Source organism: Taurulus bubalis (assembly GCF_910589615.1).
Source record: "Taurulus bubalis genome assembly, chromosome: 19".
Taxonomy (NCBI): domain Eukaryota; kingdom Metazoa; phylum Chordata; class Actinopteri; order Perciformes; family Cottidae; genus Taurulus; species Taurulus bubalis.
The window spans coordinates 16,943,065-16,958,992 of NC_136607.1; the positions used below are offsets into that span (position 1 = coordinate 16,943,065).

The 15,928-nt window shown below is 42.7% G+C and overlaps 1 protein-coding gene across 1 annotated transcript in view; it reads left to right on the forward strand.

Annotated features, from left to right (window-relative positions):
* Positions 1-2,850: 2,850 nt before the first annotated feature.
* Positions 2,851-15,928, forward strand: part of fcho2 (FCH and mu domain containing endocytic adaptor 2) — a gene marked incomplete at its 5' end in the record, with an annotated part of 39,298 nt that continues 26,220 nt past the window's right edge. Inside the window, 6 exons of the mRNA XM_079234678.1 lie at positions 2,851-2,883; positions 10,401-10,492; positions 13,615-13,689; positions 13,802-13,943; positions 15,262-15,414; positions 15,717-15,821. Coding sequence (XP_079090804.1) covers positions 2,851-2,883; positions 10,401-10,492; positions 13,615-13,689; positions 13,802-13,943; positions 15,262-15,414; positions 15,717-15,821 — 600 coding nt within the window. The remainder of the gene's footprint in view (positions 2,884-10,400; positions 10,493-13,614; positions 13,690-13,801; positions 13,944-15,261; positions 15,415-15,716; positions 15,822-15,928) is intronic.

A 15,928-nucleotide genomic window follows, 5' to 3' on the forward strand; every position in this document is an offset into this window, starting at 1 on the left:
TGACGTTTTCTTCTTGGTTGTTTTGGCTTTGTGTGCGTAAACGCATGATCTGGAGGGATGACCGTCTCATGGTTCGGGTGGTTGTGTTTTGTGGGGTACTTTCATCTCTTGCATGTTGGTGGCCCCTCACAGCCCAACGTATAGTGGGGAGGGAGGGTGGGATCTTCGATTTTAAAGGTTTTTAAAAGTACATAGTACCCATTGATGTATCTCAACACTGGGACTTTTATAACTCCACATGAATCTTGCTGGAGCGTTCTCCCTAAACGTTGACCCCCTTAGCTGGATGTATAGTTTTTAAATACTGTGAAACTACAGCAATGTTAATGTCTCCGGTTGTTTTGCGTTGTTATATTTTATAAAGCGTGTACGTGTTTAAGTTACAAATAGCCTGAATGTATTCCATGATGGGTTGGAGAGTTTAATTTAGTTTTTTTTTTTTTTTGATTTTTTTTATGCCCAGCCAGTAATTTTTCCTCTGCTGGCCAGAGTAATAACTGCAGTATTTTAACCCTTTGCGACACACGTAACATGCGCTTAAGAGTTTTAATGGCGAGTGCTTGAAATTGATGATGTAGCCAAACCCTTCAGAACGTGACCTTAGTTGTAACCGATCATAAAGCATTGCTGCTAAAAATGTATTTACCGACTGCAATAAGTATCTCGATGGAAATGGAGTTATTAGAATGTGAAAGTACTTTTAAGGGTCTTAGATGAACTTTCGCGCCATAACAATATCTAAATGATTTCTTAGATTTATCATGGAGGAGGTGCACGGTGACATAATGCATCATGGAATACAGAGGCAAGTGCTTGTATGTGCCACGTCATTTTGTGTTTTTTAAGTGATTTTGTCTGTCACATTCCAGCTGTTTGGCATGCAAAAAAAATGGAGTAATCATGGCTTAATGGGGTGTGTGTGCGCGTAAACAGTCCTGTTATTCTTTCATTGAAGGAGGGTAGGTCTATAAAACACATGTGAAACAATCCCCACCATTACTGTGCTGTATTTCCTACTCGACTGCTGCTATACATTGTAGTTGTGTTTCACTACTTGAATACGTGTTTTCTATGTGTTTACCTCAGGTTGTCGGTGTTTCAGTGTTATTTGTTATGATTTTCCCCTGCGTGTACGCCTTTATGCATCTCCTTCTGAACAACTAAAGATTAGCAAAGCTCTGGCCCGTCATAGTTAAAGTGGGTAACCATGGGTGTTCATTTACATTCATGTGTATATGTGTGCAACACTGCTAGCTGTCAAATGTGAATACAGTTGCGATGGGGGAGGGGAGAGAATAAAATGGTAACTTGCACATACTTCATGTACTTTTCGTCGAAAGTGATTGTCATACTACGGTAAATATTTAGTGTGATGTGTACACAATGCCTTGAGAGCAAGTACTTTGAGGTTTTGTTGGTGTTTTGCAGTAGATGTACCAGAATACTGTATCTAAAGAAACAGGTGACGCCTCACTTAAAAGCAAAGAAATGGGTTGACAACTCATGAAGATAATGTTGTAAACATCATTTGCAAATATAAGTTTGACTTTCTATGAAGCTTTACTGAAGAAAAACAAAATGTATTTTATAAAGCGCCCACCAATATTAAGGAATGTCTAGTCGAAGAACTCCCGTATTCTCATTTAGCCTTCAAACTTGATTAGACTATCTGCCTTCATCTTTTTTTGCTAATAATTGCAAAAACATCATTTTGATAGACATGGTTTGAATTTTTTTTTTTATTAAGCTGCTGAAATTTAAAAAGGAAAAAAAAAGTAATACTTTTGGGGCCACCAAATATTTTGGATCATGCAAAGATTCTATATTGTATTGTAGTAATTTTGTAATATTTGTAAGCTGATATAGTGGATGTGACTGGTTACCATTGCTTGATTCTGTACAATGTTCCAATAAATCGTTTACATTATTTCCTGGCCTTTTTGTCTTGTGTATGTTCTCCAATTTTTGGCGAGCATTTTTCCTGCTGCAGCTGCACAATATCAACATGCAAGGAAGCAGGGAGGAGGTAGAAAGTTGGATGTCGAGCAGCACGTCTGCCTTGTCTTCCAGGTTCATATCTTATCAGTTCGGACATTGGCTTAAGGTTTTATCAGATTCCGGCTTTAGATTTTAGTGCTGCAGTTGACTTTGCATATATGCCAGTTAGGTTTCACAATGTGGGTTTAGTGTGCGATTATAATCAAATGTTCTTTAAAAAACAAACTTGTATCAGGTGTAATACTATTAGATAAGCATGTTTTGCTTTACTGGAGTTGAGTGTAATCAAACAACATTTCTCCACCTACTGTCATTGGTGTCTAGAAAGACGTCATTTGTCAGGACAAGTCTCTGGGCACTGAACGCATCACACACGCACACACAGGCTGTCTGGTATTGATCATTTCACAGAAGCTGCCAGAAAAATATATAAGAGCATGAATGATAAGAGCTCATTATAATTGCTTAGATGTTTTTATTGTTGTATCAAAACTTGCATGATTCTTCCTTAATCTAGACAACAATGTAAAGGGAACCGCAACGTTCTCAGCCGACGTGAGTACCGGAGTTTACGCAGCGCACTTGAAGGCATCACTTTATGCAGCGGCTGCGCCCGTTGTTGTCCGCCATTGGTAGCGCTGTTTCGTTCACCAGAAACTAAAACTAAATGTCTACGGGAAGAAACCATATGGGAGGTGGAGTCTGTACATGGGGAGGGAAGAAGAAAGGGGAGAGGAGCGAAACGGGGAAAGGCAGATACAACAGAAACGGGGGGAGGACGGTGGATGATTTTCGCCATAAAAGTTGCATTACAACCAATTCAGGAGTTGCGGCGAAGAGGAATAAAACAAGATGATAACGCCCTACTTCCTAGAGAATTTCTGGGTAGGTTGTGTTTTTTATTCACGGTGTTTACACCGGTTGCTACTCCTTATTATTCTCCTGCTGTGTTCCCTTCCCTAACACGTTCATGTCAGCCAGGAATCAAGTGCTATTCACGTTACAGAAGTAGCCGTCATGGCGGTGTCCGCTGCCACCAGACTCTCTTGGTCAGCAGACCCCTCCTTCCCCTCCAGTCCTGTCCCGTCCCGTCCCCAGCCATCGTTCATTTTCGTCGGCGTTTAATATTTTGCTACCCCGGGGTTTGGGCCTCTGAACCCATCTAACTTGAAACCTCCACAGAGTCCACCCTTTGCTCCCGCTAATTGGCTCTCCCGGGCTTCCTTGGAATGTTTATGGTCAGTTCCTCGAATGCCATTGGCCGAAGCGGCTGTCAGTCACGACCGTTGGCCGTTCGTGTCATTTTTTCTTCTTCTTCCGTAACAAAGTTTCATTGGGAGGCCAGATGTTTAGTAAGTTAAATAACAGCCTTGAAAGAAGCAAAACACACAAAACCCCCTTCTCACTGTGTTGTATATTTAGCTAATGTTTATGTACTGGGTGTATTACTACTACGCCGTGTACAGTGTTGTGTATTTACTTCCGAAAGGTAATTTCTCTTCCGTTTTGACGTGGCCACGGTAGACGGCTGTCATAGCAGGTTGAATATAGTAAAAGCATATCTCCTTTACTGTAACTACTGATAGTGATTTACAACCTGTCTGTCTGTTTCATAATATTATTGCTTTTGCAGAAAACTACTAAAGCCACACAGGTTGTTTATTAAACGTGCAAACATGTTTTACCACTGTTGCAAGTATGATTTTTTTTTTTAATTTTTAGTCTTATATTGAGTCATCAAAACTGTTGATTTGACATCCCCAAAAGGTTTTGGAGTGTAGCCAAAGGTAAATGTCATGACATGTTTATGGGAGATATTTGCCAATACACATGTTATTGCTGCTGCTCATCTATGATCAAGTGTCCTTACAGCTCTTGGGAATGTAGTGCTTGGATCACATACTGTATGTATATATATATATATTTCCTAGTATGGTTTTAGTGCTGCTGTGTCCAATGAGAAGTTCCCACGTGTGTATTTTGTCGGCTGTTGCAATAGCAAAAGTGCTGTCAAATAGCCACCACTCATGTTGCATTCCTGTCTGTCTGGTGGGAAACACATCAGCTCTGGGTCTTCAGCCCCGGTTGACCTCAGCTTCCAGGTGGCGAAACCCCTAAAAGAGTCTGCTGCTTACAAAAAAGGTTTGATGAAACACAACTTTGTTCCTGAAAATTGCCTTAAGCGAAAGCCCTTTAGAAAGTGCAGTGCTGTCAACCCCTCAAAGCCAATTCTTCGTCTTCTTCTGAAAAAAAAGGAGACTTCATCATTAACTAAATGGGTAAAGAGGCAAGCCGAGACACACTCTTGATTCTTCAATCTGCCCTTTGTGCCCTGCAGTGGGACACAAGAGAATCCAGTGATGGGGAAAGATCAGCTGTGTTTTTAACATGCAGGACACACACACACACACACACTTGGCATTAGAGGATGCATCCATTTCGCTTTGACTTGACTACAAATCATCACCGCACACACAGATTAGGCTTCACTTTTGCACAGAATGCCTCAGTATACACCTGTCTCCCCTCTGTGCTCTCTGTCTCTCTCGCTCTGGAGACTTTGTCGAGACATTTCCCCGCCGGTTCGTCTGTGATCTTGGCATGAATCTCCTCAGCTGAAACAAAAGAGTTATTTAGGAAGTGGCATGTCTCTCTTGTCAAATTTGAGCTGCTGCAGCACTCGATAGGTCACTGGCTGCAACATTTCCGCTCACAAGGTTTATTCGCGAGTCTCGAATGTCCATTTCCCCTTATTTTTTCCCCTGTGTGTAATGTGTACGAGTAAGTAGTTAAATGTGGTCTGTTGATGAAAGTTTGAATGTCCCCCACATGTTCGGAAGTGTCTCAGGCAGCGGATTAGTTACAAAGAATTCTGCTCGGTTTCTGTAACAAAGCTTTTATTCTTTTTATGTCAAATTTTCACCGTGAGGTCGACATATTTCTGCATGCCCTCTTACTTACTCAAGATGTAGAGTGGCTCAAAATGGTAACCCGCATTTTTGGTTTCCGGCAAGCGAAAGCTCACGACTGTGATGGGGGCTTATGTTTCATGTGGAGTCTGTAAGCCTTCAGCGTATCATGGGAAAATAAGATGGCAGTACGATAAGCAAACAGTGCTGATGCAGCCAACAGCCCCGGGATGGACTCCTTCTCCCTGGTGTTTGTATTGTTGTGTGTGTGTGTGTGTGTGTGTGTGTGTGTGTGTGTGTGTGTGTGTGTGTGTGTGTGTGTGTGTGTGTGTGTGTGTGTGTGTGTGGTCTATTAGGTTCTCACACAACTTCACTGTGCTTAGGTTTCACAGTCTGACATGCAAAGTGTTGCAATAACACAGCAAAGACTGAAGTCAGAAGATGTGATGGAGAATGGTGGCACTTTTTCTTTCAGCTGACATAAGCTGACACAAGCTGCCATATATATATATATATATATATATATATATATATATATATTGCTCTCTATCTTCCTTTTAGAGGAAGGTCTTGCTGAGTCTTTGCAATGGGGATTGAGTTGTGAGGTTACTAGAGGTCAAGAGGTAGTTTAAATGGGTCACATGTAACCTGTTTTGGGGTTTGTCCGGTAGCCACTCACTCTGACTGAGGTTCCTCTACATTTATGCTCATACTGCCAACAGAGCCCGGCTTGTGCACACATTTCCAGGACTTCTTCGGTCACATGACCAAAGGGTCAGATGCTCTGATGTCACCCTGCCGTTTACCCCGTCTCCGTGCTCCCGGGTCTGCAGGCCACAACCGGGGGCCTGTTGTTTTTTTGGGCTGTCTGGAGAGAGGGAGGCTTGTTTACCATCAATCCCCCCTCGACTATGCCGTCCCACTTCTTTCCACTGCTTCTACCTAAAGGAGTCCCGTCGGCTGCAGACGCTCTCCGTGTAACCGAGCTGCTCGTGGAAATTTATCGACCAAGACTTCCCAAAGCACACTCAGGCCTATGATACGTTTTTGCACCATTATGTGATGAATGCACACACTATTAAGGGTTACACTTTGCAGCTTGCATACCCATAGGCTTTATTCAATACTGGCGCATGTGTAATGTCTTTTATTTTCTGCAAAAAGTAGTTTATCTACTGAATCCTATTTTGTATAATTTTTCGTTTTTTTTACATGCATTTATAAGAAATGAAGGAATACTTGGCATCAGTGCAGTTTACTGAAAGAAATATATGATGCAACTGTTTTTAATTGTAGCAATAATTCAAAATATGCTCCAGCTCCTCAATTGTGAGACCTTGCAGCTTTTGATCTGACTATTGTTAAGGTTTTGGACTGTTTGCAGACAAAAGAAGACATCTTTGATATTTTCAATGCTTAATCGACTTAATTGGGAAAAATAAACAATACCGGTCTCAGTATACTGAAGTTAGTGAAGGTTTTGAGAGACTTTTTTTACTGTGAGAAGAAGAAGGCCGTATGATGCTGAAAGATGAACAGGGCTCTCTCCGTGTCACAGGTTGCGCTGTGACAGGCATCGAACACTCGATTCTCTACACGCAGGAGACGCTAAAACTGGTCTTCTACTCTAACAGAGAATTCCTGTCCTCCTCTGCACGGCAGATGTTACATGATAAACTGCAGCACTGTGGTTTTGTTTATCTGTTCTTTTCAAGGTGGCTTTTTCAGATGGAACATGGAACTGTTTCTCATTGTGTGTGTTTCACTGTGTAATGACAGTTATTGTGGTGTGTTTTCTGGCCATGGCTTCAGGGTATACACAGACTTGAGTCGAGCCATTTGGTTATGAAACTTCCTGCGTCTCATACTTTGGTTATTAAAAATAACATAGTGATATAAGAGTATGTATGTATGCTGGTGCATGTATTTTGATATGAGACCAGATGGAGTGTCCCTTTGGATTTTGGGTTATTTTCATAATGCGTATTGTGGTGTGACCAACAGGGCTGAAACTTTTGCTTCTTTCATTGCAGATGAATAGTTTTTTCCTAAGAAATGGCAGAAAACAGTGAAAAATACCTTGCTTTTGTATGGACAGCATTGTAAAGACAAGCTGCAAATCTTCCCATTTGAGAAGCTGAAACAAAGGAACAGTTGGCGCTTTTGCTTGAAAAAGGACTGAAATGTTTTATTGATTATCAACATAGTCTTTTGATCAACGAATGCATGAATCAACAAATCATCGAAAAAAGCCGTGTCCGTGTTCTCAGTGTCGGATTTACAGTTAAGTTATACAGTTTTGACTTGCTTTATATACACCATACAGCCCATTCTCTGATTTTCTCTTGACTTGCTGATATTGCTCATGAAAAAATGAATTATGCAATGAAAGGGTTAATTTGACATTCCACATACATATGTTTCCTCTTACCTGTCGTGCTATTTCCCAATCTAGATTGTTTTGGTGCAACCTACTTTTGGAAATACTGGCCTGCTCTCTAATATAATGGGGACTGTATGGCTTGTGCTGCTGGGAGGAGCTGTAGTCCTGACCCTGACATTGTTCTGCCTTCAGGAGAAAGGGTGGAAGAAACGAGAGTCAAATCTATTCCACGAAGCTCTTGTTTGCTTAATAATTAGTTCCATGAACCCTGAACACACCAGTTCCAGTCGGAATAGCTCCGCATAACCTGAAGTAATCATGTATTCTTATTATTTTCCCCTTCTCCGTGCTTATGAGTGAAACCACTCTTCCCAGCAAAAGCATTGGTGCACATGCAACCATGACGCAAGCCCATCTGGTTGCCTGGCTATTACCTAGGTCTGGTTCATTTTTTTATTTGTCCACCTAGAGCACACAAAGGCGCTCAGTCCCCCCCTGTAGTCTGTGCAGTGCAGCAGACCCAGCAGCCGGGATCTAAGTTCACGTTCTGTTTCTGTCAGCAATAATATTGGCACAGGCGACGCTGCTCACTCGCTTCCTTTTTTTTTAAATGTGTATTGTTGGATGCTGTCTCCGCTGCAAACTGTGCTTTTGCTCAGACAAAGCGTGATTGACGTGTGTGCTAACCTCTCGGCATGTTGTCCTCCCTTTTGGGGGCGGGACAGGGAGTTAAAAAACAAAAAAACAACAACAACCCTCCCTCTAAACCCAAGCATAATGAGTGTTTCTGAATTTCACAATGTGGTGGTTGGAATATTAAACACCCAGCTCACGGGCTTTCATCAACGAGTGTCCAGTCAAGGACATGGAGAACCTGTGCGTCACGCCAGTGACACGTCTCCCTGATGGAGTCGTACAATCCTAAACTAGCCAGTGGGCCAATAACCGATTGATTGTGGATCTCAGAAATTTCAGGTTCGTTCACGCCAACGTCTTCCTAGTCCCGCCCGCTGCTCTGTAGCATCCAGTTCCAGTATTGTAGCGCCCTGAGCTGCTTCCTGTGTTTGTTGTTATTATTTTTCTTTTCTTTTGTATTCATTATCATCACATTCCACACGAGCTGCACAGTCGTTGCACGGAACGGACGCCTCTTCCTGTTCTGCTCCGTCTGGAGCCGCGTTTTGTCGCTTCTCCGTTTTGTGGGTCCGATTGGCCAATAGTGGGCGAGCGTCTCCCTCTGTGTTTTGCGGCCGCAGATGTCACTTCAGGTGTATTGTTATGGTTTGTTTCTCGCCGCCCTGCCTCGACACACTAGTTTGCAAGTCATGCTGTTTGCTGCGGGCGGCGCAGACTGCTCAACCTTTTGTTATCTTGTTGCAACAGGAAGTAGATCTCAGCGGGCCGCTCGCCGGGCTAGAATGTAGGCCGGGCGGACCGAAGCCCGGAGAGAGAGAGACGCTTCCCTTCATAATGTCTATTTGCTCTGTAAATAAAGAGCCACCTCTGAGCTTCAGTTGGACACAAACGTCCTGACCTTTCATCTCCCGTCAATGTGTAAAAACAAGGACCTTTGTAGATCTCGTCCCAAAAATGCTGACGGCGGATCGCGCCAGGAACCAGGAAGTATCCGGTTCAGTCTCGGGCTGAGGTGACACAGAGTTGGCCCACAGATTTAGAAAAGAATGAGGATGAACTGCCTGCTTTTTTTTAGTGAAAGTATGCGTTGGTCTTTTATTTGGGTCGACTGTGTCAGGCCTCCACATCCCGATTTATGATAACTATTCCATTTAAAGCCGTTGATTCAGTGGCTTTTATTGGAATCTGTAATCTGTTCTCTGTTAATGTGTCAACCTCCCAGTTCCCCCCTCACTGAAGAAACAGCTAATGGAGGCCGATGAGGAAGTGAAACGTTCCTTCTTGTTCTTCTCTTCTCAGACGTGACGAGAAGGCGTTGGTATAAATGAGTCCACTGTCAGCCTCTTACCTCTGACTATGGCGGACCTGTCAACTGACCTGAGGCCAGCTCAGTAACTGTGTGTGTCGCTCTTCATCTTGAACACAAACCCAGACTCATCAAACCCGTTCTCAACAGAGACCACGTGAAGTTCATAAAGAGAGTTAATTGTCTAAATGGGGCCAAGTTGATAACAGTCGGAGCATTTGAGTTCAGACAGGTATCGTACAGGATGTGTCAAGCACATGCTCATTTCTACAACTAAAAATATCAACTTGGCAAGGCATGTTTATTTGTTTATTTAAAGCATAATGCGGAAGAAAAAAAAGATTTAAAAACAATTAAGAACATTAAAAACAGTCAAAAAGCAATAAATAAATCAAAATTGCAGCGCAGTTTAAGAAATAAAATGCAGTCGTTAGATCCAGAAGTTGATTAATATCCTGGAATCTGGTTCAATTAAAGGCAGCAGCAAACAGAAAAGTGTTGCTTTCTATGTTTAAAAAACATTTTTTTTCTGCAATTTGAATGAGCTGCAGTGTGTTTCTAATACAGGAAGAAGCTTTAAGACGGAATAAGAGCTCATCAAGGGGATTTTTATTTGGTTGTGATATTGTCCTTTGAATGAATTTGGATTGTTTTGCTTGCAGTAACTTGTAATTAAATGTTTTATTCGTTGTCTGTGCTGTTTACTTTGTAAACCATCGTTTAGTGTTTAAGTAATCAGTATAACAATCCTTATCATCATTAGTAGTAGCAGCAGGGTGTCGCAACATTTTTCATTCACATGAATTATTCAGAGGCACCTGCATCTTTCAGGAGCATCGGTGCAACTGGATACCCATCGGCATGGTTACGGCAACACAGACGGGGCCGTTTTCTCTCGTCTCTTCCGCCGTGCGCTCCATCCTCCGCCACGGTTTTATTAAATTAGTTTAACGTCCGTTCCTCTCGAACATGGCGAAGACGAGCATGGTCGACCAGAGGCTGCTGCGAACGCAGCTGGGAGCGATGCAGACGACGATGAGGATGCTGCTCGTAGAAAAAGCCTTCGCGGTATTTGTCGGGTCAAAACCTGGGGTCTTTGTTTGTTTGTTTGTTTGACTTTGAACTGATCTGTCTGCATCCCTTTTTTTGTCTTGTCTTTGAAATGCAGGGTGACAAAAACAATGGCTTTGACGTGCTCTACCATAACATGAAGCATGGCCAGATTTCCTCCAAGGAGTTGACTGACTTCATCAGAGAAAGGTAAGAACCCGGCAGTCCGGTTATTAGTCTGAAGTGGCGGCCACGTCCACATAGTTAACATGTTCATTAGGAAACACATTACCTCATTGACCTATTAGTGTCTGCTTCTTCAATACGGGTCTGACCTGTTTTGTGGCGTCTAAATGTACTTCGACATCGCCCCAGGGAGTTCCTTTTATTGTGACACCCAAGTACTCATCTGACACTGCAACTAAAATCCACTCTGACTTTTCCTGATCGCTACAGACCACATTGGGTTTGCGCTCACCAGGGCTGCAACTAGCTAGGATTTCGATTAAGAAATGTCCTGAACTGAATGTATTCAGTTCAGTATCATTAGGGCTGGAGAACGATACCAGTACCAATACCAGTACCCTTAAAGCAGTCATCCCCAAAGACTGGGTAGGATATATTTATGAAGGTTGCCTAAAAGGTTTGTAGAATTCCTCCCAAAGTCTTTATTTTCTCATTCATATCTGCAGTTCAACTCTAGGCAACATTATGGAGCCTGAACGTTTTTTTTTTTTTTTTTTTTTTTTTATGATTGTAGCCTATTTATAACATGGAAGCAATGAAAGGCTTTGCTTTCCATTCATAAAGTATTTAAAAGGTGTATTTGTATTTGCACTCAACTTCACCCCACGTGGCTTGTGGCTGCTGTAGTAGTTAGTGGTGGGCAAGAAAAAAAACTACAAATAATTCAATATCCGGGTACAAAAAGGATATAACACAGGGTATCGCTTGACTGGAGAAGGTGCAATACTACTTCATACTGGGTTATTTTGGTAGATGCCTTAAAGGTATACCATCCCTAACTGTGTAGTTTCACATTTACTGATTTTGTTCGTCTTATATTGGAGAGTTTAGTGTCTTTTGAGGAACTTCTCCATATTTATCAACAAAAAACCCAGCAGATTGAGTCAATAAGTGCAGCATTGTGAAGAAAGGTCGAGGGAGACGAGTGTGGGTGTTTTCCTAACATAACCTCCTTGTGAAAGAAGCTTAAACCTGCAACCTGCCATTATGTTCCTCACCGCCAGTGTCTGCAGCTTGATAATAACCATAATTATAGCTTCTTTTCAAACGCTTCCCACCTCCATAAAGATTAGCTCCGCCGTGTCAGAGGTGTATGTTTGTAACCGGCCACACGATAGAGGCGGTCTACCACTGGAACCGTGGACTTTTTAAAGAGTTCCTGTCACTCAGCGACGCTTGTGATGCAACGCTCACGGCCTCTGTTTAAACCGGTTAGACTCTCTTTTGTTGTAACGCATCATCTTTTAGCTTCTCACTTTGCTTTTAATGTTAACAATCGTTGCAGTGTGCAGGAATGTTGTTGTTTATACGATACAAATTAATCAACACATCCTCCATGAAGGAGACAGATGGATTTGTTGAGTTGTTCCATAAGTGCTTGTTTCGTTTAGGGGTATCAATTCTAATCCACACAGGCTGGTTTGGGGTTTATATTCATGGTTGATGGGATGTTTTTTCTTCTTCAGGAAAACCTGCACTATGGCTCCCTCTGGTGGAGAAAGGAGCTTTGTGCACTGAGTTAATACACTAGCAGTGGCAACCCCTTCTCCCAAAATGTATTTTTAGGGCAAACACACATACATGAACTCTCTTGCAGGTCCTTTGTTATCTGCACTGAAGGATAGAAAAAAAAGATTCACTCTCATTTCTTCTTGTATTCTCATAACTCGACAACCTTTTAGATCTCAAATGACCATCTCCGGTTCAAAAAAGTGACCTGAAAAAAAACAAAAAATAATCTTAACTTCAGGGTTCACATACACATACTTTCACTTCACGTTTGTACTACACACTAATTATTAAAGTACACCATCGTAGCAGCTAGTGTACAAAAAAACAAACATAATTTACCGCTTTACAGGAAATTACGCAACACGTGCAACGTCAATTTATACTGCAACTTTGGACTCTCGCCGCTGATTAAACTTTGCACAGACAGTTAATTGTGATTGAAAATATCTAATACTGGTTTCTTTTGTGCATTGCATGGTGGGAGGATTGTGTCCACCAACAACCCACTAAAGAAGCAGCCGTATTATACTGCTTTTGGCTGTTTTTGATATTCCTTATTTTGTCTCTATTCCCATGCAAGCACACAACATACATTCACCAAAATTACTTTAGAATTTGTATATAGTATGGATTTGGGTTGCAATATACAAAAAAAGAGTTTGCCTAATATGAACTTTAAGTACTTTAAAATGTTGTTTGTGAAAATATAGTCATAGTCCCTTAGAATAAAAGAGTTGCTGTAACTTATGTGACCTTAACTCAGAATGGGACATGAGTCACATGAAAGTCACATGAAACAAGGAACAGTCAAAGTCCACTTTGAGAAGTGCTCCTCTGAATGTGAGGCCAGAAGCTTTGTGTGTCTTAATATAATAGACGAGCTGTGAAGAGCAACAATCTGCAGCGCACAACACACAGTTTAAACTTCTGGTCTGCAAGTATAAACACAAGGAAGCTTTTTGCAAAGAGGTTTCTCCTGGCAACTTTGTCTGTATAAAAACAAAAAAATGCTGACTTCTGAAAAATAAACTGCACAGAGATGTGGAGGTGGGAATGTAGCATATCATGCACTTCTAGCTGGTCCCATCCCGTGTGCGTGTGCGAGTGCGTGTGTGTGTGTTTCCCCCTGGCTGACCTTGCTCCTGTGAAGTGTCTGCAGAGAAAGGCTAAATGAGTCATGCATCATTCAGGCTCCCACTATAACACTGCCGCAAGTTTGTTTTTTACTCCTGTCACTTTGCTGCAGAACGAAGGAATAAAAATGAGAAATTTAGAGAAGCAGTAGGCGTTCATACTACTATCAGCTTTGACATGTGGTTTATGAACAAATCACAAGCCACACACGGTGCATGTGGTCAAACATTTATGTTGCAAGTCCTGAGTGGGTGTTTTTGGCTGGGAAACCTCACTTGTTCCCTGTTTGAGCCATAACCAAGTTGAAAGTACTTCGTAAAAACGTTGTCATGCTATAAATGGCTTCTTATCATCATTGACGTACGATACTGTTGACTTGAAGCTTGGCTGTGATCATTGATAAGGATTTATCAATGGTGTGTATTTATGCTCTGTCCTAGGAGCACTATTGAAGAAGCCTATGCCAGGTCCATGACCAAACTTGCCAAGTCAGCGGGCAACTTTTCTCAGCTCGGGTGAGTGTAAACAGCTTCCCAGATTTCTGACGAGAAAGAGCAGAATGAATGGATGCAGGTTAAGAGGGTGCTGCCGCGTCCCGGCCTCTGAAGTGTGCTCTTTCCCTCCCAGGACCTTCGCTCCGGTGTGGGATGTGTTCAAGACCTCGACAGAGAAGCTGGCCACCTGTCACATGGAGCTGGTGAGGAAACTACAGGAACTCATAAAAGAGGTCCAGAAGTACGTGGAGGAGCAGGCCAAAGCACACAAAAAGGTGAGGGGATGGAGAATTGAATGTTTCCAAAGTTAAAATGTATTTAAATCAGAATGATGGAAGAATCAGTAAAGAAGTGAGCAAGTCTTTTTACATTTTGGTCAGTACCAAAAACAAAAAATATTCCAATCTGTCACTCAATCTGTCATTTAAATATACCTCTTCGTTTTTTTCCCCTTTAGTTATTTTCCCAGCGAAAGATGTCGGAAAAATCAATTGTTTAATAATTTTTTCCATCCTGAGAAAAAACGTAGCGTGCGCTGTTATTCCACGTAGCTTCTTTTTTCAGTTTTTTTGACACTTCACTCCTCCATATCTCCTCTCTGCTGAGAACCCATCGGCTCATGTTTCACGCTTGAAGCCGCCGAACACAAAGTAAAAGAGGAGCTCGGAATCAGTGGAGTTGTGTTTGTGCTTTCAGCATGACAAAAAGGCTTTCACAGTGTCTCTCCGTCACTTCCCCTCGCTCCCTTTCCCCCCCCCCCCCCCCCCCCCGCTCTTGTGTTTCTTGGCCGGCTCGCAGACACACAGTGCTCGCTGTAGTAAAGCGGTGTGAATAACGCAAAGTAAACACCCGCCTTGGAGTGGGTGCTCAGAATGTGTACATAATTTTCCTTTCGCTTCATCCACTGATGTTCGACCATAAATGTGTCAAAATGAGGAGCACGGAGGGTTCAGAGACGATGGACCGAGCTTACTGTGAGGCCGCCGCCATCACTCCTCCATTACATGTCTCTTTTTATGTCCTACAAGGGAGAGAGTTACGGTATGACGAGATACAATACCACAAGATAGAGAGATCCAAGATGTGTAGAAGCAACAAGAGTAAGGTAACTAAAATTGGAAAAGTAAATTACAAGAATACAAGTGTATTAAAAGTAGTATAGCCGTGCCAAATAGAAAGTAAAATAGGAAATTCATATTGTGTATGATATTGAGAGTAATACGATGGTTGGAAAAGTAACATTGCACACTATATGATCTCCGTGTCCGACGTTCCAGCTGTGAGTGGATGTGAGGAGCGATGCAGACGTTTATGAGACCAAATCCAGAGTCTTTTTTTTTACCAGCCACTAAATACCTTTAACAGCTTCCTCGTGTGCAACGGTTGTAAGTCACATGCCGGAGAACAAAAGCGGCAGCCGTGTTTTATAAGAGCAATAAAGGACCTCTGTCTCCGCTGACACTGTGTCTGTTATGTCATTATTAAGTCGTAATGAACGAGAGGATTGTGCGTTCACGTCGAGCTACGAGAGCGCCGAGTGGCGCTCGCGCGTATTATTCCGGATTACCGTACCGGACGCTTGTGTGTTCTCAGACAAAAGAAGAGGTGGCGTCCACGCTGGAGGCGGTGCAGAACATCCAGACCACCTCGCAGGCGCTGCAGAAGTCCCGGGAGATCTACAATGCCAAAACTGTGGAGCAGGAGCGCCTCCGCAAAGAGGGGGCCACCCAGAGAGATGTGGACAAGGTGGGAGGTCACATTGGCACGTTCACACACACACACACACACACACACACACACACAGTCATGGTATGGTAATAAGGCATGATGAAGTGCCGTAACACTCGCAGTCTATACAGAAACCCCAAAAAGCTTCTTAGCCTTCAGATGTTAAGTGGAGCTCAGTTTCCTTTCCGATTCGTCAGTCGATCTGGGAAAAAACTAAGCGCCTGTGTGTGTGTGTGTGTGTGTGTGTGTGTGTGTGTGGGGGGGGGGGGGGGGGGGGGACCGACGACGGCCATTTATCTTGTCTGTTTATGTTTTTGCAGGCGGGAGTAAAAGCCAAAAAAGCCACAGAGACCTACAAGTCCTACGTGGAGAAATATGCCGCCGCCAAGTCGGAGTTCGAACAGAAGATGGCGGAAACTGCACAGGTACCGTGACGACCGGGTTTTCTCTCTTCTGCTCGAATGAAATACGCTGTCTGTGTCTGTGGTGTGCAACACTTTCATTGTGTAATCCGTGTGTGTGTGTGTGTGTG